Source organism: Oculina patagonica, chromosome 14 (assembly GCF_052425735.1).
Source record: "Oculina patagonica isolate OP01 chromosome 14, crgOcupat, whole genome shotgun sequence".
NCBI lineage: Eukaryota > Metazoa > Cnidaria > Anthozoa > Scleractinia > Oculinidae > Oculina > Oculina patagonica.
Genome location: NC_135771.1, coordinates 24,608,408 through 24,633,703, shown reverse-complemented (window position 1 = coordinate 24,633,703; position 25,296 = coordinate 24,608,408). Strand labels below are relative to the sequence as shown.

At 37.6% G+C, this 25,296-nt stretch overlaps 1 protein-coding gene across 1 annotated transcript in view; it reads left to right on the top strand.

The window, feature by feature from the left end:
* The window catches only part of LOC144637631 (uncharacterized), a 79,668-nt gene extending 56,076 nt beyond the window's left edge, over nucleotides 1–23,592 (top strand). The window contains exons 7-23 of the mRNA XM_078496690.1: nucleotides 8,677–8,839; nucleotides 9,543–9,716; nucleotides 10,518–10,954; nucleotides 11,719–11,878; nucleotides 12,434–12,610; nucleotides 12,947–13,120; nucleotides 13,485–13,658; nucleotides 13,881–14,054; nucleotides 16,534–16,710; nucleotides 17,342–17,784; nucleotides 19,046–19,205; nucleotides 19,861–19,887; nucleotides 20,115–20,288; nucleotides 21,195–21,637; nucleotides 22,108–22,267; nucleotides 22,533–22,559; nucleotides 23,420–23,592. Coding sequence (XP_078352816.1) covers nucleotides 8,677–8,839; nucleotides 9,543–9,716; nucleotides 10,518–10,954; nucleotides 11,719–11,878; nucleotides 12,434–12,610; nucleotides 12,947–13,120; nucleotides 13,485–13,658; nucleotides 13,881–14,054; nucleotides 16,534–16,710; nucleotides 17,342–17,784; nucleotides 19,046–19,205; nucleotides 19,861–19,887; nucleotides 20,115–20,288; nucleotides 21,195–21,637; nucleotides 22,108–22,267; nucleotides 22,533–22,559; nucleotides 23,420–23,592 — 3,417 coding nt within the window. The remainder of the gene's footprint in view (nucleotides 1–8,676; nucleotides 8,840–9,542; nucleotides 9,717–10,517; nucleotides 10,955–11,718; nucleotides 11,879–12,433; nucleotides 12,611–12,946; nucleotides 13,121–13,484; nucleotides 13,659–13,880; nucleotides 14,055–16,533; nucleotides 16,711–17,341; nucleotides 17,785–19,045; nucleotides 19,206–19,860; nucleotides 19,888–20,114; nucleotides 20,289–21,194; nucleotides 21,638–22,107; nucleotides 22,268–22,532; nucleotides 22,560–23,419) is intronic.
* The last annotated feature ends 1,704 nt before the right edge of the window (nucleotides 23,593–25,296 follow it).

The window sequence follows — 25,296 nt, the reverse complement described above, 5'->3', positions numbered from 1 at the left end:
GTTGTTATCCATTTAAAATACATGTAAAGAGTTGTTTTTCGATGCATGGCTATGCACTGTTTTCTAGCTATCAATCTCGGTTTTATCTACACATTAAATTTTTGCTTACAGAAATTATCATTAAAAATGAAATTAAAACGAAGAACACTCTTCCACAGTCAGTAAGCTAGGATTTTAGTGAAAAGGCATTGCACGCATTAATGAATTATAATAATTAGTTGAAATTATACAAAATTAAATTCATTTAACGGTTCTCAAAGGTACAAATGCAGTAAAAGCAAGTACGGAATAACACTTTTTTCTTTATACGTTTTTGTTACGACGAAAAATCTTCAAGTGTTAATTTTTTTAGCGTTTTGGTATCTTACAAGAAATAGAAATTCACTTTTTTGACCACTTATAATGAATGGTTTTCTTTTAAAATTACGTGCTTGTAAAAGTCACAACTGTTGCCAAAGATGCAAAATTAATGCACCATCGTGTCGTCGCTTTCTGCCTTTCGTAAAAATTTGTCTCGTGATTTCGATTAGTGTGATATTTTTAGTCAGACCTATTTGTATAAAAACCGCTCGCTGGACTTCAATTAATGGACCCTATTGCACGGAATATATTTCTCCTTTCTTGCAGTAATTCATATTACAAATTTGTTTGGGTATAAAATTCTCATCTCATCAATTTCGCGTATCTATTCAATAACTGCTCGTTGGAAATTCTTCTTAGATACAAAGGTTCGAACACGGCGCTTTAATTTGAAAATTAATAAGAAGGTTTAATTTCGTATATTTTTAAAGTTTTGGAAGACAAAACCAAGACAAGTGTCTAGTCAACTGTTCTTGAAGATGGAATAGAAAATAAAACGGATGAGTGGCGATGTCGTACTTAAATACGGCTATACCCTGGTTCTTTTCTGAATTAAATTTTACTCGCCAATTAAGGTGGCTTTTTCGCTTTAGTGGAGAAAGAAGAAAGAATACCTCTAGAACTAAAGTTATGCGGCAATTACCTTTTTTTTTAAACATCCATGCAGATAGGAAACTGACTCTCTAATAACAGCGGGTTTATGTTCTGTGCTCAAGGAAGTACTTTGTATAGCATATCATCAAACGTTTTGTGAGAGCAAGGATTGCGTAGTGGTGAGATCGCTAGCGTCACACCGATGTGGCCCGGGCACGAATCCTCGACTCGGCGTCATATAAAACGTCATATATGGGTTAAGCTTGTTCTTGGTTAGCGTCCAAGGTCTTAGGGGTTTTTTCCGGGATGTCACTGAAGTTTTCATTCCTTCACAAAAACCAACGCTTCTAAGTTCCAATCAGATCTGGAAACAATGGATAAAGAGCCAATTGGTAGATAGAGCAGTTTTCAATTGAGTGTCGTAAAACCAAAACCAAAGTAATTACTCTGGCCAATCACAAAGGACACAGACAATCCAGTGAACCAATCAAAACTCGAAGCAAATACATGTAGCCGTCACGAAGCGCGGGAAAACGTGCGCGAGCGAGTCACGATTGGTTTTGGTTTTACTCCTGATTGGCTGAGAAAGTGGCGCGAGATTTTTAAGCCAATCACTAAGCGTAGCAATGAAAAACCAAAGCAAACGCAATTAACTTTCGACACTCAAGTGAAAACCGCTCTATGCCGCTGTAAATTCCAATTAATTTGTTATTTATTTATTTATTTATTCAGTATCGATAATTTACCATAACTTATTGAAAATTCTCATTGTTTAACCTAACAACATTTTGATTTTTTGTCATAATGTTTTTAGCCTTTTTAAAATAATTTAAAAAGGCTAAAAAGGATTAAAAGTCATAAAAGTTCTTAAAATCAAAACGTTATCGACTCTAGGTCATAATCAGAGTCGAAAACATTTTGATTCAAAGAACTTTGATGACTCTTTATCCTTTTGAGCCGTTTTAAATTATTTTGATTTTTGTTTTGCAGAGTAGATTTCCCTCGTTAATCAGCTATGGGGACTTTGTTGGTTTGGATGTTTCTCATTTTAGGCCTGACTTTAGGTAAGGAATAGTAAGTTTTATTCGGAAACTATCCTTATACGATGAACATTTTTAAAATTCATGTATAAAAGCCATCTCTCTAAATATGACGCAAAACTCTCCTTTTTAAACTTTCCTGGCAATGAAGATGACGATTTTATCTTTAAAAATATTATTGGGACTGTATCACGGCTGAGTTTAGCTGTTAATTAAGTTTTGCCAAATACCCACTATGAAAGTTAACGTTAGCAGAGAAATTACCTCTAACGATCTAAATGACAAAACCATAACTTCATAACAAACAAATATGTCTCCTAGGCGTTATAATTGAAGTTAGAAGTAAACGGCTGTACAGCCTATATATACTAACAGTTTTTCGAAAACTCACATCGAAATTCAATCCGTATTTTTTCATCCGTACCCTTTTTTGCATTTGCTGTGTTATTGAAATCTTCCTTCACTGTTTTAAGTGGTCATTTTTATATTTTACTCAATTTGGCTTAAATTCATGATACACATGAGTAAGACTTCGGAGAGCAGAATTGACCAGTAGCCAAAATGAGATAAAATAAATAGAAACTAACGGAGATATTATAGCCTTGTGCATAAAGAGAAGTTTGGGTGATGGGAAAAAATTTGTTTATTATTTAACATGACATATTTCTGTTTATTATTTTTCAGACAAGTGTCAAGTGAAAGGTTTGTTGATTTTATCCCATTTTTATTACCGAATGGTAATGAGGTGTAGTGATCATTCTTGAAGTGACGTGTTTCCCTCACTCGACCACTCGCTCACTCCATTCTGATGTTAAACCGCAATTAATTCATGCATTTAACGGTGAACGTGCTGACAGAAAGGTTCTATAAAAACGCCATTCAATGCATGTCTAAACAAATTATTCTCCAACCTCGTTCCCAGAGTCTCTCTCTCTGTCAGGGAACTGAATTGAATTTTCACAAAACAAATCGAAAGAGGATCAGTTACACTTATCCTCTGGTGATAAAAGAGAATAGAATCCGCTCTACGAAGCCTCAGAACATAGGCTATCAATGACCCATCCACGTAAGAAAACATTCAAAGACGCGTTTTAGTAAACACAACATTCATGTACGTTTTTGTTTCGCGTCACATCATCTTCGTGTCACGTCATCCGTTCTTCATCTTTTTGAGTCGTGCAGAAACGCGCATCTTTCTCTCAAATTTTATTTGCTGCTCAAAATAACGCTATACGTGCTGGCAGAAAATAAACATATTCACAAAACAAATTTACTTAACACTTAAAAGGATCAAAGGTTACACTTAAATATTTTTGTGATGAAATAGAATTCGCGCTACGAAGCCTGACGGCACGAACCATCATGACGCAATTCCCATGGAAAAATAAAACATTCACAGGGAAATAAAGTGAGATTGTATTACATTATTGAACGCTTATTAAAAGAAAAAAACTATCAATGAATCTATCAATGACCCATTCATGCAAGAAAAAAATTAAAGGCAAATTAAGTGAGATTGTGATATTACTGAAAGCAGCTATGAACTACATATAGTTAAGCACGTTTTTGTTTCGCGTCACGTCACCTCGTGTCACGTCATCTGTTTTTCATTTTTTTTGAGTCGAGCAGATACACGAAGTGCTCGGGCGTATCTTTTCTCTCAAATTTTATCCGCTGCTCAAAAATAACGCTATACGTGCTGACAGAAAAGTAAACATATTCACAAAACAAATTCACTTAATGCTTAAAAGGATCAAAGATAATACACTGACCGGTAAATATTTTGGTTGTAAAAATTGAATAGCGCTTCGACGCCTGAGAGCACGAGTCATCAATGACGCAACTCACGTGGAAAAATAAAGCAAAGTGAGATTGCTTTACTTTATTGGATATTATTTAGAAAAAAATGCGGAGGTTTGTACTTCATTCATCGAATTACCATGAGGTTGCTCGAAGAGCCTTTGATTACCGAATGGTGATGAGGTTATGTTATGGGCCGCATTTTCTCACTCGAACACTCACTCACTCAATCACTCACTGGATTCTGATATCAAACCGCAATTAATTCATCATTAAACGAGAAACGTGCTGACAAAAGGGCCCTTTAAACGCATTCAGCACATGTCAATCAGAAACAATTTATTCTTCAACCTCGTTCCAGGGTCTCTCTCTTTCAGGGAACTAAATTGAATTTCACAGAACAAATCGAAAGAGGATCACTTACACTTATCCTCTGGTGATAAAAGAGAATAGAATTCGCTCAACGAAGCCTCAGAGCATAGGCTATCAATGACCCATTCACGTAAGAAAACATTCAAAGAAGCGTTTTAGTGAACACAACATTCATGCACGTTTTTGTTTCGCGTCACATCATCTTCGTGTCACGTCATCCGTTCTTGATCTTTTTGAGTCGTGCAGAAACGCGCATCTTTCTCTCAAATTTTATTCGATGCTAAAAAAAAGTAAACATATTCACAAAACAAATTTACTTAATGCTAAAAAGATTCAAAGGTTACACTTAAATATTTTTGTGATAAAATACGGAATTGGCGCTATGAACTACATACTGTTACGCTTAAACTGTTATAAAAAATTATTACGCTCGCCTTGTGACGTGTTTTAGTCAACACAACATCCACGGCACGTTTTTGTTTCGCGTCACGTCACCTCGTGTCACGTCATCCGTTTTTTTCGACTTTTTTGCTTGTTTACAAGCGAAAGTGGGAGAATAACAGTTATGTTAGGGAAAATTTCACATTCTTGTAAACTCTCAAAGGATTTTTTTAATTTCTCAAGAGACTGTTTTAATTTCTCAAGGGATTACTTTCAGCTGTGGGTGATCACTTGCGATATCGTGGAAAAAAAACGTGACTTGTCACATTTACAAACGTTATATAACAATTTAAAAAGTGACATGTCAGCTTTCTTATCTCAACGCACGTGTGTCTGAAAGGCGATTTATAAAAAGCGTCGCACAAACAATGGATTGCGTAACTAAAACACGAATAAATAATCACTAGCACTTACATCGTTTAAAAAGTTACAAACGTCAAAAATAAACAATACCAAAAAAACTCGCTCTTTTCAAAGATATTTTTTAAGTTAAAACAAATGCAAGAGATGGGGGCTTCTTTTAGCTTAGGAGCGGTTAAAAATTAGGCCAAATTTGGTCGCTATAAGCGCCATTCTATTTCGTCATCAGCCTAGGTCGTTAGGGGCGTGACCTCTCGTTGACAGCAATGTTGCATGAATCGGCTTTACAACATGCGATCGTATCGACGCAGTTTGAGTGGAATTTCAGTCAAAGGCAGCAAATTTTTTTCGTATTTCATCTTCAAATATAATTCGAAAGCATTCACTGTATATATGGCTTTTGTTTAATCCTTCTTAAGCCCACGAAGAAGCTGTCTTGATATCCGACCCTCGCAGAGCCTAGACAAAACGCAGCTTGAGTGTATCGATTTGTTTACGCCGCAATAATATGCGCAATGTTTTCTCCGACAGTATTCGGAAATATCCGTATTTTTTTCGTGCTTTTTCGTCGCAAAAACAAAGCGTCGAACGCATATTTTGTTGTTTCATTTGCTAATTTCGCTGCCGTAATCGACTGCCTTGAAAGGTCCTTGCAATTTTAAAGTATAGAATTGTCAGATCTCGGTGAAATTTGCACTGTTTATCAGGGTTCAAAATAAAATTTCGTTTTAAGCCTGAATTTGTCGGCTTTTTTTGTCAAGGCTCGTTTTTTCCCGGCTGTTAGAGAGCTATGCATTTTCAAGGGACACAATCCATCTGCATACATGACATACCCAGATGCATTCTGGGGCGATTTCAAACACACTTCGGCCATTTGCAAGTTTTCCGAAGAAATAGAATATTTTACGGCAAAGCAAAAGAATGGATTGAAGCAATGTGACTTCTTTTCTTATTTTGAATGTTTGAGAAGCAAATAAGATCTTCAATATAATTTTTTGGAGGGACACAATACCTGAGAAGGTGGGGCGGCCCGTTATTCATCTTAACATGAAGTCGCCACGTTGGCGACTAAACCGTAAAACCAGAAGTTTTCGTCGACAAAGATGAAATTTTGGTCGCATTAGCGAGCGGTGAGTCGCACTTTCTAGCCCTGTAGCTGCTTTATTTTCTGATATGAAATGTTTACTTCAACATTACAGCAACTTTGATTTCAGTTGGCCGATCAAGGCATGATATTTTCTATTTCTTCGGTGAAAAGTAGCCGGCAAGTGTCGTCAGACTGCGGCTACCGCCGACAGCCGGCTGCTATTTTGAACCCTGGTTTATTTGTGTAATGTTGAGGAATATGTGTATAAATACCCGGCGCGGACGAGCCATTTTTGACAAAATTATATGGCTGCATTTCCTCCGCGAAGATAGGAAATTGTTAAACTAAACTACAAAGCAACTGTAATGATAAGTTCGAAGAACAATGCACAGGATAAACCTTCGACTCATACTTCATGCAAAAAAGTCGGTATCTCGAAGAGACTTTCATTCATCTTTTTGAGTCGAGCAGATACACGATGTGTTCGGGCGTATCTTTTCTCTCAATTTTTTCCACTGCTCAAAAATAACGCTATACGTGCTGACAGAAAAGTAAACATATTCACAAAACAAATTTACTTAAATGCTTAAAAGGATCAAAGGTAATACAATAACCAGTAAATATTTTGGTTGTGAAAACTGAATAGCGCTACGACCCCTGCGAGCACGAGCCATCAATGACGCAACTCACGTGGAAAAATAAAGCAAAGTGAGATTGCTTTACGTTACTGGACACTTATTTAGAAAAAATGCGGAGGTCGGCACTTCGTTCATCGAATTAACATGAGGTTGCTCGAAGAGCCTTTGATTATATTGAATGTGATTGTTAAACTGTTTCGTTCTTATTGCTTAGCGTTAGGATCAGGGTATACCTCATTCACACCAAAGCTAAAACACGTTTAAAAGCTTTTTAGGTTTACAACTGTTATTTCTTTAAGTTGTTAACCGATGATTGGATTTTCTACTTTATATATACTTAGCACAGTGAAATCACAAGTTGAAGATTACTTTAATATAATCCATTCTAAAATTCCATCTCTCCGTTTTCTGTTGCTGATTTTCATTCTGATAAACCTGCTTTAGCTAAACATGCTTTGCTTAACAGGTGGGGCTCTACTAATGGGGTTGCAGTTAGATTTACAGGAGTGTGGAGCTAAACGGTTTGAAAATACAAATATCCCCTTCAAACTTGGTAGAAAACCGATGTTATCGCTACGAGAGTGATAGAAACTAAATTAAGTAATACCATTAATAGGGGGTGTGTCGCATGCGGTTGCCAATGCATCCCTTTGAGCGGAAGCGCCCAAAAGAAAACTGTTAAAAATTATTTAGAGACCTTATAGTGTAAAACCTAGACCACCCAAATTTGCTGATAGCCAATGTTGTCCAGTCACATGCTGTGTTTATTTTTTTAAATTTCTATTCTCTCCCCGTCATATTAGGTGACTGTAGTCAAGTTTTGGATATCGCCATTCTTGCTGATGTATCAAAAAGCATGACTAAAGCTCAACGTGCCCAGCTGACCACCCTTGTTGACAATCTGGTAGACAGACTGGGAGTCTCTTCTGCAGGCAATCACTATGGTGTCGTCACGTTTGGCAACGAGGCAGAAGTTTTCAGCACCTTTGGTGACTCTTATTACCACGATGCACAAAACTTGAAAACCATGATGAGAGAAAAATTCGACTTCGTCCCATGTTGTTGGGGAACTCGCACAGATCTTGCCATGAATCTTGCTGTGACTCGGCTGTTCACCAACGCCGGAGGAGACAGACCAGATGCTAAGAATGTTCTGTTGGTTTTCACGGATGGATTACCATTTATTAGCAAATGGGATAAGAAGCCTTTTGTTCCGTTTGATCAGTCGACATCAGTTTTAGAGGTAATCACTGTTGATACATTTTCTGCTAGTAGAGTCTTCTTTCCAGCGAAAAGGAAACCCTGGTAGAAGGGAAGATTTAAAATGATTTATTCTCAGTATGAATTTATTTAGTTATCCCTTTTTTCTTTTAGTTTCTGTATCGAGCCTAACTTTGAAATAGAGGCAAACGGGAACTTGGAAATGGACAATTTTGAAATAGTTGTCAAACAAGACCTGATTTCGCAATTGCTCTGTACATTCAACGTTTTCAGTGCTTAACAAGTGATCAAGAATAAGTAGTTATAGGTTATAACGCTTAGTTCATTATCAAATACACTTTGCAAGTGTTAAAGGGACTAAGTCACGGCATCTTAGGTAATTCTATTTATTTTCGTTGATTAAGAGCTCTAAACTTCAAATTAGCCGAACAAAAAGTATTTTTTGACAAAATCACGGCCACATAACAAACAAAGATGATTTTCGAGCATTGTAAATTACCCTTTCATACAAATGCCTAGGCATTCCCCCTTTTGGTCTTTCTGTACTTTTTTTGAGTTCTTCTACAGGTTAAAGCCATTATTGTGATATTTCAGTTCATTCTATGACCAGTTTGTCAGTGTCGAAAATGCCTAAAATGGGGTGACATGGCCCCTTTAAAAAGAAACAAAACTGTCCACCAAGAGTATCATGTTAAAACGAAGATACTGTCTTTTTAAAAGTTCACTGTTAATGTTAAAATTATATTTTTCTTCTGTAAACCAGGGAAGAGATGTTAGTACAACGGTTATTGGAATTGGCGCACTGGCGTACAAACAGGGAGACGAAATGAAAAAGATAGCTGGCAATAAAGGAAAAGTTCTTCTGTATGCTGATTTTAATGTCCTCCTCAGTAATATTGAACAGATATTCAGCTCAGCTTGTGGCCGTAAGTTTGCCTTTGATTGCTTTGTTTAATGATAATCATTCATTCACAGTGCTCTATAATAACATTGTTTACAAGCGTCTTGCCTTATGTGAACATATCAGAACTCTCACCCGACAACTGATCTGTTGTCCAAAAAACTAACGATTCCCTCGTTAAGAAAAAATAAAGGAACAGTGCCCAGACTGATTATCGAAAGTCCTCTTTTCTCATTTCAAAATATATTGCCAAATACTACGAAATATTCAACTAAAATGGATAACAAGATTTTATAAAACAAAATGGAACAATTATTTTGGGGAAGACGTACAGGATTACAAGGATGAAAGTCGATTACAATTTGTCAATTTTGATTTTGTGACATGATGTGAAGAAATTATATGCTCCATTCTGGTAACATTTTAAGTATTAAATTAGTCATAATCAACTCTTCCGAGTTGATACTTTTTGTTTGTCTCAATTTTGGTGTTTCAAGTCCATAGGCAGCTAGAGGCCATACTAATAAAAACAAGATATATATTAACCGAGACACCGCCCCTTTAATTCTGGGGGGGGGGGCAAAAAAAAAAAAAAGCCCCCACCCAAAAACCCAACCCCCCCCACCCCCCCCAACAAACAAACGGTTACCCACTTCACCTCATGTTATAAGTTGTGGCACGTGACCTCTATTGTTCTCCTTAAGAAATGTTTATTTTTTCTATGACAGCTGTTGACGGTGGATACTCTGATTGGTCATCCTCTGAGTGCAGTGCGACGTGTGGAGGAGGAACACAGACACTTACAAGAACCTGCACCAATCCCCCGCCATCTAACGGTGGAAAGGACTGTGGTGAACTGGGTCCAGCGAAAAAGACAGTTTCATGCAACGAAGACGAATGTAGTAGGTTTATTTTATCATTTTAAAAAGTGACGTATTTTGTCGACTAGGAGACGAAGTGCCTACTCTTGGAGCTTCTCGTTCCTTATTAATTGACACCATTTTATTCTAGATCAAAAATATGTAACTACCTTGCCTTCTTCTGTTCTAAACGGTTTATTGGCTTTTTGAGAGCTCGAGAGGATTGGGTCTTTCGAATGAACAGCCACTGAAAGATCCAGCATCATAGAGTAAATCCCTTTTTTTAAGAGGCCGTCTTTCTGAAAAGCACCCACTTCAATTCGCGTCGAAAAAATAATTTTGCCTAGAACTCTGGCAACTGAAAGACTTTACAGAGACTAGAACTAAAACAGATTTGGTTTGATTCAAAATGATTTTTCTGGCCGCGTTAGGAGCCATTAAAAATTTTGCCCCTTTGGGCCCGCCGCAACGTCTGGAAAATAAGAAAAAAAGGCATTTTTCGAGCCGCTGTCAAAAATTTCATTTGCATCAAACACCGACAATTTTTATATCAATTTGTTCATGGAATTTTTTTTTTCTAAGAAAGTATCAGCACATGTGCGAGCAATAACGATAAAGGACTACACTCTTCGGATGTGCAGAGTATAGTTATCAGCTAGGTCCCGAAATTGAAATATTCGCTTCTAAATCAAAGTCATTTTTCAACCTTCGTTCGATGCCGATCAGTAGTGTGGTCATTATATCCTTAATTTTGCATTTCCAGATAAATTGAGGGAAAACTTGTTACTTCTTAGAAAACAAGAAATGTTTATGAAGAAATTGATATATATTTTCACATTTTAGGCAAGTGCAAGATTATGGATATCGGCATTCTGGCTGACGTATCAAAAAGCATGACCACCATTCAACGCTCCCAGCTTACTACTCTCGTCGACAGACTGGTTCACAAACTGAGCGTCTCTTCTCCAGGCAATCACTATGGTGTCGTGACGTTTGGCAACGAAGCAGAGGTCTTCAGCACCTTTGGTGACGCGTTTTACCACAATGAACAAAACTTGAAAACAATGATGAGAGAAAAATTTGACTTCGTCCCATGTTGCTGGGGAACTCGTACAGATCTTGCCATGAATCTTGCTGTGACTCAGTTGTTCACCGACGCCGGAGGAGACAGACCAGATGCCAAGAATGTTTTGTTGGTTTTTACCGATGGAGCTCCATTTATTAGCAAATGGGATAAAAAACCTTTTGTTCCATTTTATCAGTCGACGTCGCTGCTACAGGTAAATAACATAGGTGTACATGTTAAAATCCATCATATAACACCGCAATGCCGCTTTTTACATGCGCCTCTGGCTCGGATAGAGAGGGTAACCTCATCCCGCACATGACATTAATAAATTGATTGATTGATTGATTGATTGGTTGATTGATTGATTGATTGATTGATTGATTGATTGATTGATTGATTGATTGATTGATTGATTGATTGATGCAATACAATGATTTATTCAACGTGGTAGCATGACGCCATGACGTGACGTATATTCGTCAAAATTTTGATACGTTTGAGCTGTTGTCTCAAACCCAGGAAAGACGTCGTGATTTGTCATCACCGCTCTAATCCGATCCCCACCCAAATACCATTGTTCACAATTAAAAAAAATAACTATAAAAACATACTCGCCCACCAAAACTGGAGAAATTTATGGCCCCATTCGCGTTTCCCATTGAATTCCGTTACAAATTCACATCTTGATATCAGTATTATACTTGCCATATGAAAAAACACAAAGACAACACCATTTTATTTTGACAGAAATGAGAATTACATGAAGAAAAAAATATATAAAAAAGTTACCTTATGGGTACTCTTGACGGTTAAATCTAAACGAACGAAGTCGTTATAGAAGATAAACATGCGTAATCTGAGTTCTTGCGCAGAAAAGGGAAAGAAAACAGAAAAAAAAGTAAAATAAGCTCACACAATACGTCTTAGTACGAACCTGTAAACTTTGTATTGAGTTGCTTAATATTCTTTCAAAAGGCCAAAGATGTAAGTACCACAGTTATTGGAATTGGTCCATTGGCACTCAAACATGAGGATGAAATGAAGGAGGTAGCTGGTAATGAAGGAAAAGTACTTCTTTATGCAGACTTTGACGTGTTACTCAGTCAGTTTGATGAAATATTAAAAGCTGCTTGTGGTAAGCTGGCATTTCTGTCTTTTTCCGATTAAGAAAATTAAAGATGATGATGATGATGATGATGATGATGATGATGATGATGATGATGATGATGATATAAAGAATTCATAACTTGAATAGGGTTACGTTAAATTGCATGATGAAAATCAGACAAAACTTTTAACAAATAGCTGGAAATAATTTAGTCGGATGAGCCGATCAAATGAATATTGTATTGGTCTGTAACCAAAAAATGTTCATTTAAAGAAGGCTGAAATTTTTTTAGCGTGAAAAGTGGAAACCGAAACTTGCAAATCACACCTTAAATTATTTAACCCTAATTATGTGTTTGAGTTATGTGACATACATGGGCGTTCCATATTTGTGCAAGCCATGTTGATTTAGGCAAGGGAGTGTAAACGCAAAGCAAATTCCTCCTTGAAATATGAGTTACTAAGTCAGCTAAGTTTCCGTTCGACCTACCGAACCCCGGGCCGGATTGTCAATACAATAAAACTACGTACATTAGTAAGCTCTGGTTTTAATGGCGACGGAAGGGTATGTATTTTCTTTCAGTTATTGACGGTGGCTACACAGATTGGTCGGGGCCCTCTCAGTGCAGCGTGACGTGTGGAGGAGGAACGCAGACACTTACAAGAACATGCACCAATCCCCCGCCATCTAACGGTGGAAATGACTGCGGTGAACTGGGTCCAGCTAAGAAGACGGTGGAATGCAATACACAAGCATGTCGTTAGTATTTCTTTAAAAAGAACAAAACTATTGTCTGATGCTGATCAAGAACGGTTTCATCTGACATCAGAGCACAAAAACTTCTTTTAAATTCAGCGCCAGCTTTGTACTGTGAAATGTTCATAACTTAAAAATCATCAATTTTGATTTTATCAACATTAGCTAAATGCGGCCAAACAAGATTGTGACTACAATTTCATCTAAGGCTTGGTTTCATACTTACTTTAAATGGGCCTATCAAACTGCTTCTCTTGTTACCGATAAGATGGGCAAATGCTTATGTTACTATTGATTGCTATAGCTACTTAAGTTATTTTACGATTTTACGATCTTCAGCAATTGACGGTGGCTACACTGATTGGTCAGCTTCTGAGTGCAGTGTGACCTGTGGAGGAGGAACACAGAAACTTACAAGAACCTGCACCAATCCCCCGCCATCTAACGGTGGAAGGGACTGCAGCAGACTGGGACCAGCTGAGAAGACGCAGGAATGCAATACACAACCATGCCGTAAGTGTTTTGTTAGAAAGAAAAAACCTTACGGTCTTAATCGAGAACGGTTCCATCAGACAGCAGAACGAACCTTTGAATTCAGTGCTAGCTTTGTTATGTGAAATGCTCATAACTTAACGGAACTCACACTGGGTCAACTGCAGAATGCTCCGTTACTAGATTATCATCATGCGGACACTGTGGCAACGTCAACTTCAATCAAAAATCACCAATTTTGATTTTATCAACTTTTGTTAAATGCAGTTAAAATTTCAGCCAAGGTTTGGTTTCGATATGCCACTGTTCAGGCGAGTGAAATAAATATTACATTGAAAGCATAATTTTAGAGAATTTTAAATATTTTTTTCTTTTTTCTCTTCAGCAATTGACGGTGGCTACACTGATTGGTCAGCTTCTGGGTGCAGTGTGACGTGTGGAGGAGGAACACAGACACTTACAAGAACCTGCACCAATCCCCCGCCATCTAACGGTGGAAATGATTGTAGTGAACTGGGACTGGCTGAGAAGAAAGTGCCTTGCAATGAACAAAAATGTCGTAAGTATTTGGTTAAAAAAGAACAAAACCGTCGTCTTAACAGAGAATGGTTCCGTCTGACACCAGTGCACATGAATCTTTAAAACTCAGCACCAACTTTGTACTGTGAATTGTTCATAATTTAATGGAACTCACACGGGATCAACTCTCCAACTGGAATATCGACATGTCTGTTGGTTTCGTTGTTAAAAGTATTTTAAAATTGTTATTTTTTATCTTCAGCAATTGACGGTGGCTACACTGATTGGTCAGCTTCTGAGTGCAGTGTGACGTGCGGAGGAGGAACACAGACACTTACAAGAACCTGCACCAATCCCCCGCCATCTAACGGTGGAAAGGACTGCAATGAACTGGGTCCAGCTAAGAAGACAAAGGAATGCAATAAACAAAAATGTCGTAAGTATTAAGCAGTGGTTACAAAGAAAGAAAACTGTCGTCTTAACCGAGAACGGTTCCATCTGACATCAGCACGAACCTTTTAAATTCGGCACCAGCTTTGTACTGGGAAATGTTCACAACGTAACGGAACTCATATAGGCAACGGCAGAATGTTCTTCTACTGAAATATCGTCCTATGGACACTGAAATAACGTTAATTTCAAATATAAAATCTGCAATTTTAAATTTTTAAACTAAAGTTAAATACAGTTAAAAAGGATTTTGAATAAAATTTCAGCTAAGACATGGTTTTATACTTACTCAAAAGGAGTATGGCAACCTGCTTGTTTAGCCATTCATAAGATGTATTTAGTTATGGAATTATATTTTTTCGTTTAAATACTAGGTTTCCGTTTTCTTCGATAAATATAGTCGACCCACAATTCTAAAACTCTAATTTCAGTAATAAGGTTTTAAAAATGTTTGATAAAAAGCTGTTACAAATATGTACACTGAACGTTTTCGATCATCGAGGTCATAGTCGTGGTCTCTAACAATAACAGATTACCTAAAATAAATGTTTACAACTAGCAGTTCTCAATGAGAAGTGAAGTGCTGTCGTAACTATAGTTAGCAACACTTAAAAAATATTTGAATGTACAGAAAAATAACTTCGTAAATATTTTCTGATGGAAAGATAACAAAAGGTTGCAGATGAAGTATACCGGTAAGTAATACCACAATCTTAAAAATTAAAATTCCCACGCGCCTGAATGAAAACAACTTGTATAAGTTTGTATCAAATTTCAATCCCCCCCCCCCCCCCCGATTATGCAAATTGTTCAAGGTTTTACACAACGACGCTTCCATAATGTAAACTACGAATTACAAATACAAAATAAAACTAAAAGGTCGGCCAAAATTTATTTAAATAAACACGGTACATTTGCTTTAAGAAACAAGCGACTTTCGACTTCCTTGATCACTGTTGCGTGCGGAACACACGGATGCATTATGTTTTCCCAGATGCTCACGGAAAGCATTAAATTTCCAAATTATTGAATCCAGTTTCAAGAAATCAGCTAAACGTAAAGCAAATCAACATTTGAAGACATTTACCATCCATTTGAACTTGACTTTCTTCTGCTTCATCGCTGTTCAGGTCTTAGAAGACCTTGGTGTCCTATTTTTAGGCGGTCGAGTGTTCTCTAGGTTAGTTCTTTCCATTTTGAACTCCAAAAATGTGTTTCTTATTTACAACAGGGGATAAACATCTTCCTGAATTCACCGTTCGAGACGCCATTAAACTTTCCTTCAAAACGGAGCACATGTGAATTTCATCGATTATAAGGGGACAGGGGCGGATCCAGGGGGGGTGGATTGGGTGGCTAGCCACCCCCCTTGATCCACCAGAAAAATGAAATAATCATATAAAAATAGAAAAAAGGACAATGTTCATCCACCTTTCATAGTCAGGCGGCCGTTCAGAGTTAAGGACGGCCATTTTTCCAAGATAGGAGATTTTCGACAGCCTGTTTTACGAACTTCTGCCTTAATGTAACAAAACATGTGTGTATAATTTTCAAAAATTAGATTCCTTTTAGCTTTCAAGAGTTGATTTAGCCTTGCTGGAATAATTTTCTTCTCCATTTACATAGTTTTTAGCAAATTTTCTTACCGTTTTTTTGCATTGAAACGATTTTACAAGCAAGCAAATTCGCCAAAGTTGTCCCCAGGCCACTTTGCCAAGGGCTAAAAATTTCCACGCACGTGGGTGAGCAAAAAACCCCGCATATCTGTTCTTTCCTGTAAGTTCGTGGCCTGTAAACTTTAAATTTAAATCACTGTTCATTTTATAAGAACTAGACTTTTTCTCCGAGGAAAGAATGTTTTGCCAAATTATCATAGAAAAAAGTGGTTTAATAACCTAATTGACAGCTGTATAAAGCTTCTCAGAATCGCGGAAATCACGTCTAAGAGGCTTTAACTTTTCAAAATTTTCTGAGGGGGCATGCCCCCAGACCCCCCTAGAGGGGATGGAGCCTACGGCTCCATGTAATATGGGCCTCAAACCCAAAATTAATTTGCACTCCCACTTTCAAACTGCCAATAACAAGCCTGAGACCCCCCCTCCCCCATGACAAAACTGGGGCTTGAACAATACAGTAACACAAATATTGGTAAGAAGCCACCCCCCTTTGCAAATTCCTGGATCCGCCCCTGGGGGACTTCTGATCGGCTGGCTCGTACTGTATTTTTAAGGGGATTGCTGATAGGCTGATTTCTATCCGATAGAACGAACGAACCAACGAACGAACCAACGAACCAAACTTCTCGAATGCGTTCAAGAATATGAAGGCTGCCTATCGGCAGCAATAAGGTTTTTAGTGTATTGTTTTCATGTAGTATTATTTTGTAATTTCTCGATATGCTCGTGCAATTTAGGTGAGTGAAATAAATATTACAGAGGTTATTTTATTAATTTTTTTCTCTTCAGCAATTGACGGTGACTACACTGATTGGTCAGCTTCTGAGTGCAGTGTGACGTGTGGAGGAGGAACACAGACACTTACAAGAACCTGCACCAATCCCCCGCCGTCTAACGGTGGAAAGGACTGCAATAGATTGGGACCAGCTAAGAAGACGGTTTCATGCAATGAAGAAGAATGCCCCAGTAAGCCAATTGAAATTAATAAAGAAACAGTGTCCCGACTTATTTATCGCATTTTAATAACTATAGCCTGTAGAATGCTATAAACGTTCTTGATTAACTTGCTTTAGAAAGAAAAAAAAAACACCAAAATTGTTGAAAGCAAAGAAATATCAGCCCCCAAAAAAGCGATTAAACGATTTAAAATTCAACCAGAATGGATCGTTTGATTTCTTGACATCCTGTCCAAAAAACTAACTTGATGAACTGTAATCCACTTTCATCTTTGTACTCCTGTACTTCTGCCCCATAATACTTGTTTTATTTTGTTCTAAAGAATATTTTTATCCTTTTTTGTATATTTGGCAATATATTATGGATATTCTAAAAGAGAATTTTCGATAATCAGCAAGAGCACTGTTAACTTTAAATGCTTACGTTTTTTACACCGCTTTGGTGGTCTTTGGTCGCAATTTCGCTTAACAAACTGTAGAAAGTTTAACAGGTGACCAAGCTGTACTCCGTCTTGTAAAGAAAACGTTTTTTTTTTTAATTTCTTGGGATGGGTAGGGACTTGAAAACATAACACCTTTAATATCAACTTTCATAACCACCGTAATATACACGGTTTAATTTTTAATTTCTTTTAATTTAGGCGAATGTAAAGAACAAGTGTTGGATATCGCAATTCTAGGTGACATATCACGAAGCATGAACGATGATATGCGCTCTCAGCTGGTAAACATCATTAAAAAATTGGTGGACCAACTGGGCATCTCTAAAAACGGCAACCACTTTTCACTAATCACCTTTGGACCAAGTGCAGATGTCCACAACGACTTTGCAAACCAGAATTACTATAATCCTGAGAGCTTTAAGAGTCTCGTGGATCAGGAAATTCGCTACGTTCCGGTAGATTATGGAACGCGTACCGATCTTGCTGAGAATCTGGCTGTAACCGACTTGTTTACCAAGGGAGGAGGAGACAGACCTGACGCCAAGAATGTTATGCTTGTATTCACTGATGGAAAACCTCTCGTTGCAAAGAAGGATAATGTGCCCTTCATTCCATTTTCAGAGACAACCAAAGCATTAGAGGTAAATCAGTCTTTTTAATTACGACTCTTAAAAAATCTGATTGGAAGTTAGAGCGGTTTTCACTTGAGTATCGAAAGTAATTTGCGTTTGCTTTGGTTTTGCATTACTACGCTTAGTGATTGGTTTAAAAATCTCGCGCCACTTTCTCAGCCAATCAGAAGTCAAACCAAAGGCAATGGTGACTCGCTCACGCACGTTTTCCCGCGCTTCGTGCCGGCTACATGTATAGTATTTGCTTCAAGTATTGTCTGTGTCCTTTGTGGTTGGTGATAACTTTGGTTTTCAATTGGTTTTACGACACTAAATTGAAAACTGCTCCAGTCAATACATGTGCTAATTAACAAGGCCGATGGTTTTGGTGTGAATAAGTTTGGAACAAAACTTGTTAACTTACCAAAACTTCCGTGGTGGAAAGCGTTTCGCCATAGCAGAACGCACAAATCGGGGATTCTTAACCTTTTTAAAAAATAAACCATTTTCAGCTCGTGCTCGTATACTTTTGTACGTAAATTATTGTTCCGAAACACACACAAACAACAGGTACACATGTGTCTGATGCCAAGGTAAAATAACTTGACCTTGAATACAATTTCCCTGCAAATGTAAGTACCGTATTTACTCGAATAAGTGCCGCGGCGCTTGTTAAAGTTTACACGCCTCCATGGCGGCGCTTATTCGATGGTGGCGCGGATTTAAACTTTGGACGTCACAAACAATCTAATCTTTTACAGTAATTGAAAATAGCGTGTTTTGATTGTCAGTCTTCGTCTCTTGCTGAAGAGAGAAGTAGCGCTAGCTGTCTTGGCAAAGTTCGAGACATTGACAACATTTACAGAACTACGTATTGTAAGAATGTTGGATAGAAAAACTAATCGGTGAACGGTAAAACGATCATTTTGAACGGCAAAACATTGCTTTTGATGAAAAGAAATGTCCAAGTTTCTTTCAAAGTTGCTTTGCAGTGCTGTTTTTAGTTAAGCGGAATCCCTCAAATAAGCGCCGCATCGGGACGGGGGGGGGCGTTATTTGGCCAAAGGGCGGGGCGCACAGAAATACGGTAAACCGAGAGCACGAAAGAAGTGTAGTGAAACACGAGCACCAGGCGAATGTTGTTGTTGCTGCATTTGTTGCTGTTGTTATTACTAGTCTTACAGCCGCTGTTATGTCGTAAATTGTTACCTACTTAAAGTAGAGTTAGATGTAGAAAACTCACTATATATTGTATTTCTAACTATATCTCGCATTTATTTCCCTCAACAAGAGCAAAGATGTTAGTACAACAGTTATTGGAATTGGTGCAAACGTGATAGAAAACAAAGATAAAATGGAAGAGGTGGCCGGTAAGGAGGGAAAAGTGCTTCTTTTTGACGACTTTGATGCCCTTTCCAGTCAATTTGAGGAAATGCTGAAAGCCGCTTGTGGTAAGTGGTTATTATGTTTGACTTGTGTGTATTAAAATCAAAAATGACGGGAAAATGTGAAAATCTAGTTTTCATTCTTTGTCAAATGACTAACGGAAATAACAAATGTTCCACAAATTTTCACGAGCAAACGTCAGGAGCTGACTCAGGGGAAGTAGACTGGTTGGGTAGCCCCCCGCCCCCTCCCCCCTTGATCCACCAAACTGATATAAATAAACACACTAAAATAGAAAGTAAGGACAATAACACTGAGAATTGGGAATAACTTTAACTAAAAATAAATTAAAAATCATTTTAGTGGCACTTCCCTATTAGAAACCGGATGATGGAATAAAATATTTAACAAAATACTCCGCCCCTAAACGTATCGCTCTAGTGGTAGTACCGTAGTGAATGCGACGTTTTCACCTTGTAGTACAATTCCCAATTGTATTTTTGTTTGCTTTTGCTTCAACTATAGAGTAGAATTGTTTTAACATTTTACAAGGTATATTTTATTTGTGACCCTTCCATGAGTAAAAACTTCTATTTCTAAATATTAGCTTTTTTACCCATTTTTCCACATATTATCACTGATATCCATCTAAGAAGAAACATGGGCACAAAGACCTTGTCACATTTTTTTCATACTCTCAATGTCTGCTTTTTTCATTAGAAACATCAGGACCAACTGAAAAACCAGGTAAAGCACGGATGGAAAAATTTCGAACTTTATTTATATTATTGTGTTTAGCCATATATATACTTGTTCTTTTCTTTTTAAATTCTAGCAAACATTCTCATGACAACAAACGATCGATTTCTTCTTCGACTTCTCTTGCTTTATTTTCAGCTTTTAGGCTCCCAGATGACTAAAAGTAATTTGCCAGAGATTTTTAAAAGAAGTTTGTTATTTTTTCTCTGCATCAGTTGACGGTGGCTACACTGATTGGTCAGCCTCTAAGTGCAGCGTGACGTGTGGAGGAGGAACACAGACACTTACAAGAACCTGCACCAATCCCCCGCCATCTAACGGTGGAAAGGACTGCAGTCAACTGGGTCCAGCGAAAAAGACGGTTTCATGCAATGAAGAAGAATGCCCCAGTAAGCCATTTGAGATAGTTCAGATATGCTTACTTTTTAAATTTCCTTTTATATTGCTTTGGTTGCAATTTCATTTTGCGAACTGTTTAAAGTACAAAATAGGATTCCACGCTGTACTTATAAAGAAAACTTTTTTTTCTGGGAGGGACTTCAAACAGCATCAAACACTTTTAAGGTGGCTCGTTATGGCTTAGACATGCGCGTCTGTAATGTTCTATCGCACCTTCACCACTAGTACTGAGGTAACACTTTTTAGGAAAATTTGTATTGGCTTTGACAATGAACAAGTTGAGGTCGGTGAGAAATCAAGCTTTGTTCCCATTCTATCCTCAAAGAGGTCAAAGATTCCATATTTTTGAACTAATAACTAAAAAAATGAGAATTACAAATGTTCGTGGCAATTCTTTGTGGCTTGTAATTATCACAAACTGTCAACTTCTATTGTCAACTTAAAAAATACTCGGTGAAAGTTTTTTTTTTTGATACATTTTGTCAAACATGCAAGAGAAACATTTTTGCATTTTTTTTCAAAAAATCTGTAGGTAGGGTTCTGAGCTACGTTATTTTGTCTTAAATTTAAGGTGGCTCTGAATTCTACCTACCGAATTTGTAAAAAAATACGTGTTGATGTTTGTCTCGTCAATTAACGAAAAAAATATAAACATCAAAAGCCTTTACCAAGTAGTTTAAAACTGACATATGCATGGCAACGAAGTTTGAAGTCATAGCAACTTCTATTTGTTACACAAATTGCCCATAACACAGAAAGTTGAAAAAAAGGTTTAAACTCGACATTACTGGTAAAGTTTCGATAAAAATTTAAAGACAGAATGCCTAAACCATTACGTGACACCTTGATATTAACTTTCATGTCGACCGTAATATAAGCGGTTTTATTTTTTTTAGGCGAATGTAAAGAACAAGTATTGGATATCGCAGTTGTGGGTGACATCTCACGAAGCATGAACGAAGACCAACGCTCTCAACTGATACAGATCATTGAAAAACTGGTGGACCAACTGGGGATCTCTAAAAACGGAAATCACTTTGCGCTGATCACCTTTGGACCAAACGCAGACGTTCACAACAACTTTGCAAACAAGAATTACTATAATCCAGAGAGCTTCAAAAGCCTTGTGGATCAGGAAATTCGCGTCGTTCCAGAACAATGGGGAACGCGTACAGATCTTGCTGAGAATCTGGCTGTAACCGACTTGTTTGCCAAGGGGGGAGGAGACAGGAAAAACGCCAAGAATGTCATGCTTGTGTTTACTGATGGAGAACCTTTTATTGGAAAATGGGATACAAAACCCTTCATTCCATTTTCAGAGTCGACCAAAGCATTAGAGGTAATTATAAGTCTTCTTAATTCCGACTCTTTATACACTCTCAGTGAAAGTGGCAATTAACATCCCACGATGACCTTGGTGAAAATAGTTTGTAAGAAAAAAAATGAGAACTAATCAAAATGTTCGAAGTGGAAACTGAACACACTTATAAGGGATTCTTAAGACACTAGAGAAAGCTAAAACTGTTTTCTACTTGCGAAACTCACTTTGTTTATATGCAAGCGGATATATGGCAAAAATAGGTACACGGGGAGTTCATGTGTCTAGTGCGTCATTCGACTGGTAATATTCAGGTTTACGGAGATAGTCTGGATAGTTTTTTGCGAAACCTTTAAAAGCTGACTGAATAGTTCTCACGTTTTCGAAAACCACTTATTTACGTTTTCGAAAAGTACATTTGCACATGCACAACAGTAAACATAGACTATTTTTAACTTATTTTTCACAAATCTTAACTTTTCCTTAACCAGCGCAAAGACGTTAGTACAACGGTTATTGGAATTGGTGCAGGCGTGATAAAGAACAAAGACAAAATGGAAGAGGCAGCTGGAGAGAAGGGAAAAGTGCTTCTTTACGATGATTTTGATGCGCTTTCCAGTCAATTTGAGGAAATGTTGAAAGCCGCTTGTGGTGAGTAGTTATTTTGTTTTGTTTTGGTTATTTTGACTTGTGTATATTTAAAACAAAATAAACGGAAAAATCTGAAAATCTGTTTTCCATTCCTCGTCAATTACGAAACAAAGAATATTACCCATGTTTAAAACGCGTGTGATACACACTTCATTGCAGGGGGTTCCACTTACTATCATTGATTACACTCTAAGAATAAATATGGCCATAAAGACCTTGTCACATTTTTCTCATAATCTTAATGTTTGCTTTTTTCTTTTATTAGAAACATCAGGATCAAATGAACAACCAGGTAAAGTGCTAATATTAAAAGTTTAAAGTTGATTATTGATGTATTATAGCCATCACTTGTTCTTTTCTTTTCAATTTTTTTTAAGCATTTTCATAACCACAAACGATCAATTATCCTTCTTCGACTACTTATTTTCTTGTCCAGTTTCTAGGCTCCCAAAATTCTTTACGTGATTTGTGCTTGTTCTCGAACCAAAATTAGTCGCAGTAGGAAATTTAAAAATACCCATTTTAGCAAAAAACGTTTAGTGAACTTATCCTTAAAAGTTTTAGTCGAGATCACAAAAATCATCCTACAGCTCGAAGGAGTTACCGACTGAATGGTTACTATACATCTTGGAAATGCTTAACTGCTTAATTAAAATAAGTTGTCGATTTTGTAGTTTAAGCCAGGTGGCTTCGCAGACTAGACATTTAGTTGCCGACAATGATTTGTTATCGACAACTAAATTTTATCAACAACCAAAAAACACAGTGTGTAAGCTGAGTGAGTTGTCGACAACTTAACGCTAAAGGGTAACAACTTAGTTGTCGATAACGTATAGTTGACGAGAACTACGTTTTGACCGTTTTTCCCGTGTGTGGGAATAACTGGTTTGGTTTTGTCAGGAGTCAGTGGTTTGAGTATGCGTGGTGAATGTTAGTTCCCAAGTTCCAGGTTGCCAGACTTAGTTATCGACAACTAAAACTCCAATGTGTGGAATGCTTGAATCGGACAGAATAAATTGTCGTTAACAAATAGATATCGAAAACTTAATGCTTAGTCTGTCGAGTCCCTGCTTAGTGGCTATGTCACTGATAAAATTTTACATATTCATACTAAGTGGAGAAGTGGTATACTAACTTGGTTTTCTATCACAGTGGACGGTGGGTGGTCTAAATACTCCAAGTGGAGTAAGTGCAGCAAGTCGTGTAAAGGCGGGAAAATGACCAGGACACGTGACTGTAATAATCCACCTCCAGCCAATGGCGGGAAAGACTGCAAGGGGAAGAGTAAACAGACCAAGAAATGCAACAAAAAGATTCCTTGCTAGGTAATCCTGGAATAGTTTGGTTTAAAGTCTGGTTCTCGTGTAATCGCCCCGATCGTTTCTGTCGCCTCTGTCACTTCAAAAAGTTTTCTTGCGATCGGGGCGATTATATGAGAACATTACACAAACGATTGCAGCCGATTTGCGTTGAAATGTAGTTCAATAATTTACCCTTTTTTATCTTGACAGGAGAATAAAGGAGTCTTATTGATGGTTCCAAATTAGGCCGAGGGAAAATTGATGCAAAAAGCACAGAGAAGCTTTACCGGGGTTTAAGAAAAAAAACATTCTATAATAGACCTCTTTAACTTCTTTTGATTGTTGTCCTATTCCAGATCATGAAATGCTACTCTTGAAAATTATTTTTTCAAATTTAATTATTGTTACGTACCTTCGATGCGTTATTTTTAGAAAGATAATTAAATGAATTTGATGTGAAATAGACAATTACCATACGAAGCTAAAGAGGTCTATCGTGTGGTTCATTGGGGGAAGTTTGTCACATTAAATGGAATAAAGCTTGAAAGACTTTTGAGTTTCATTTTGATGTCCCTTTTGAACTTCCGTTTGAGTTCTCTCTTGACTCTGTCTTTTTAGTTCCCTTTTGGGTTCCCTTTTGCTTTCCTTTTTTCGTTCTTTTTTGCGTTTCTTTTTAAGCGCGCTTTTGAGCTTCCTTTTGCGTTCCCTTTTAAGCGCCCTTTTGAGTTCCCTTTTGCGTTCCTTTATGAGCGCCTTTTGAGCTTCCTTTTGCGTTCCCTTTTAAGCGCCCTTTTGAGTTCCTTTCTAAGCGCCCTTTTGAGTTCCCTTTTGCGTTCCCTTTTGAGCGCCCTTTTGAGTTCCCTTTTGAGCGCCCTTTTGAGTTCCCTTTTGAGCGCCCTTTTGCGTTCCCTTTTGAGCGCCCTTTTGAGTTCCCTTTTGAGTTCCCTTTTGAGCGCCCTTTTGAGTTCCCTTTTGAGCGCCCTTTTGAGTTCCCTTTTGAGCGCCCTTTTGAGTTCCCTTTTGAGTTCCCTTTTGAGCGCCCTTTTGAGTTCCCTTTTGAGTTCCCTTTTGAGCGCCCTTTTGAGTTCCCTTTTGAGCGCCCTTTTGAGTTCCCTTTTGAGCGCCCTTTTGAGTTCCCTTTTGAGTTCTCTTTTGAGTTCTCTCGCTCATTGTCAGTTCGCAATGTTACATGTACAGTCAAATAAACTCACAGTTATCAGAAAAAAAGATAATCAATTTTAATTGGTTCGAAGGTTGACCAAGTCAAACACTACACTGTGAACGGCTAGTCAAACGGAAAGACTTTCCTGAGGAACTTCAACTTGCAGCGCATTTATTTAAATATCAATTTGGGCAAGAAAAATGAATACTTTTCTTCAGTTGTTTTCCCTTAGGGTGTTTTCCATTTGTCAGAACTGGCCGACTAGACCCGTTACTTTTTTTTCTGAGAACAGAATTCCGTTGTTAGTCAGAATTGTTCTGTCAAATCAGTCAGTGCAAAAATATAATACACTGTTTTAGTGGATTTTGAGGATATTTTGTAGATAGGCGAGTTCACATTTTGAATCTTGAAGTGGGCGTAAAAAAAATTGCCCGGACCGGTCGGCCAGTTCTCACTAATGAAAACCGCCCTCAGTCTAATATCTCCGATATCTTTGTTTAGTAACACGTATTTTATGATCAGTCGACAATACTGCCTGTTTTAAAAATAAAAGGGATTAATACCGA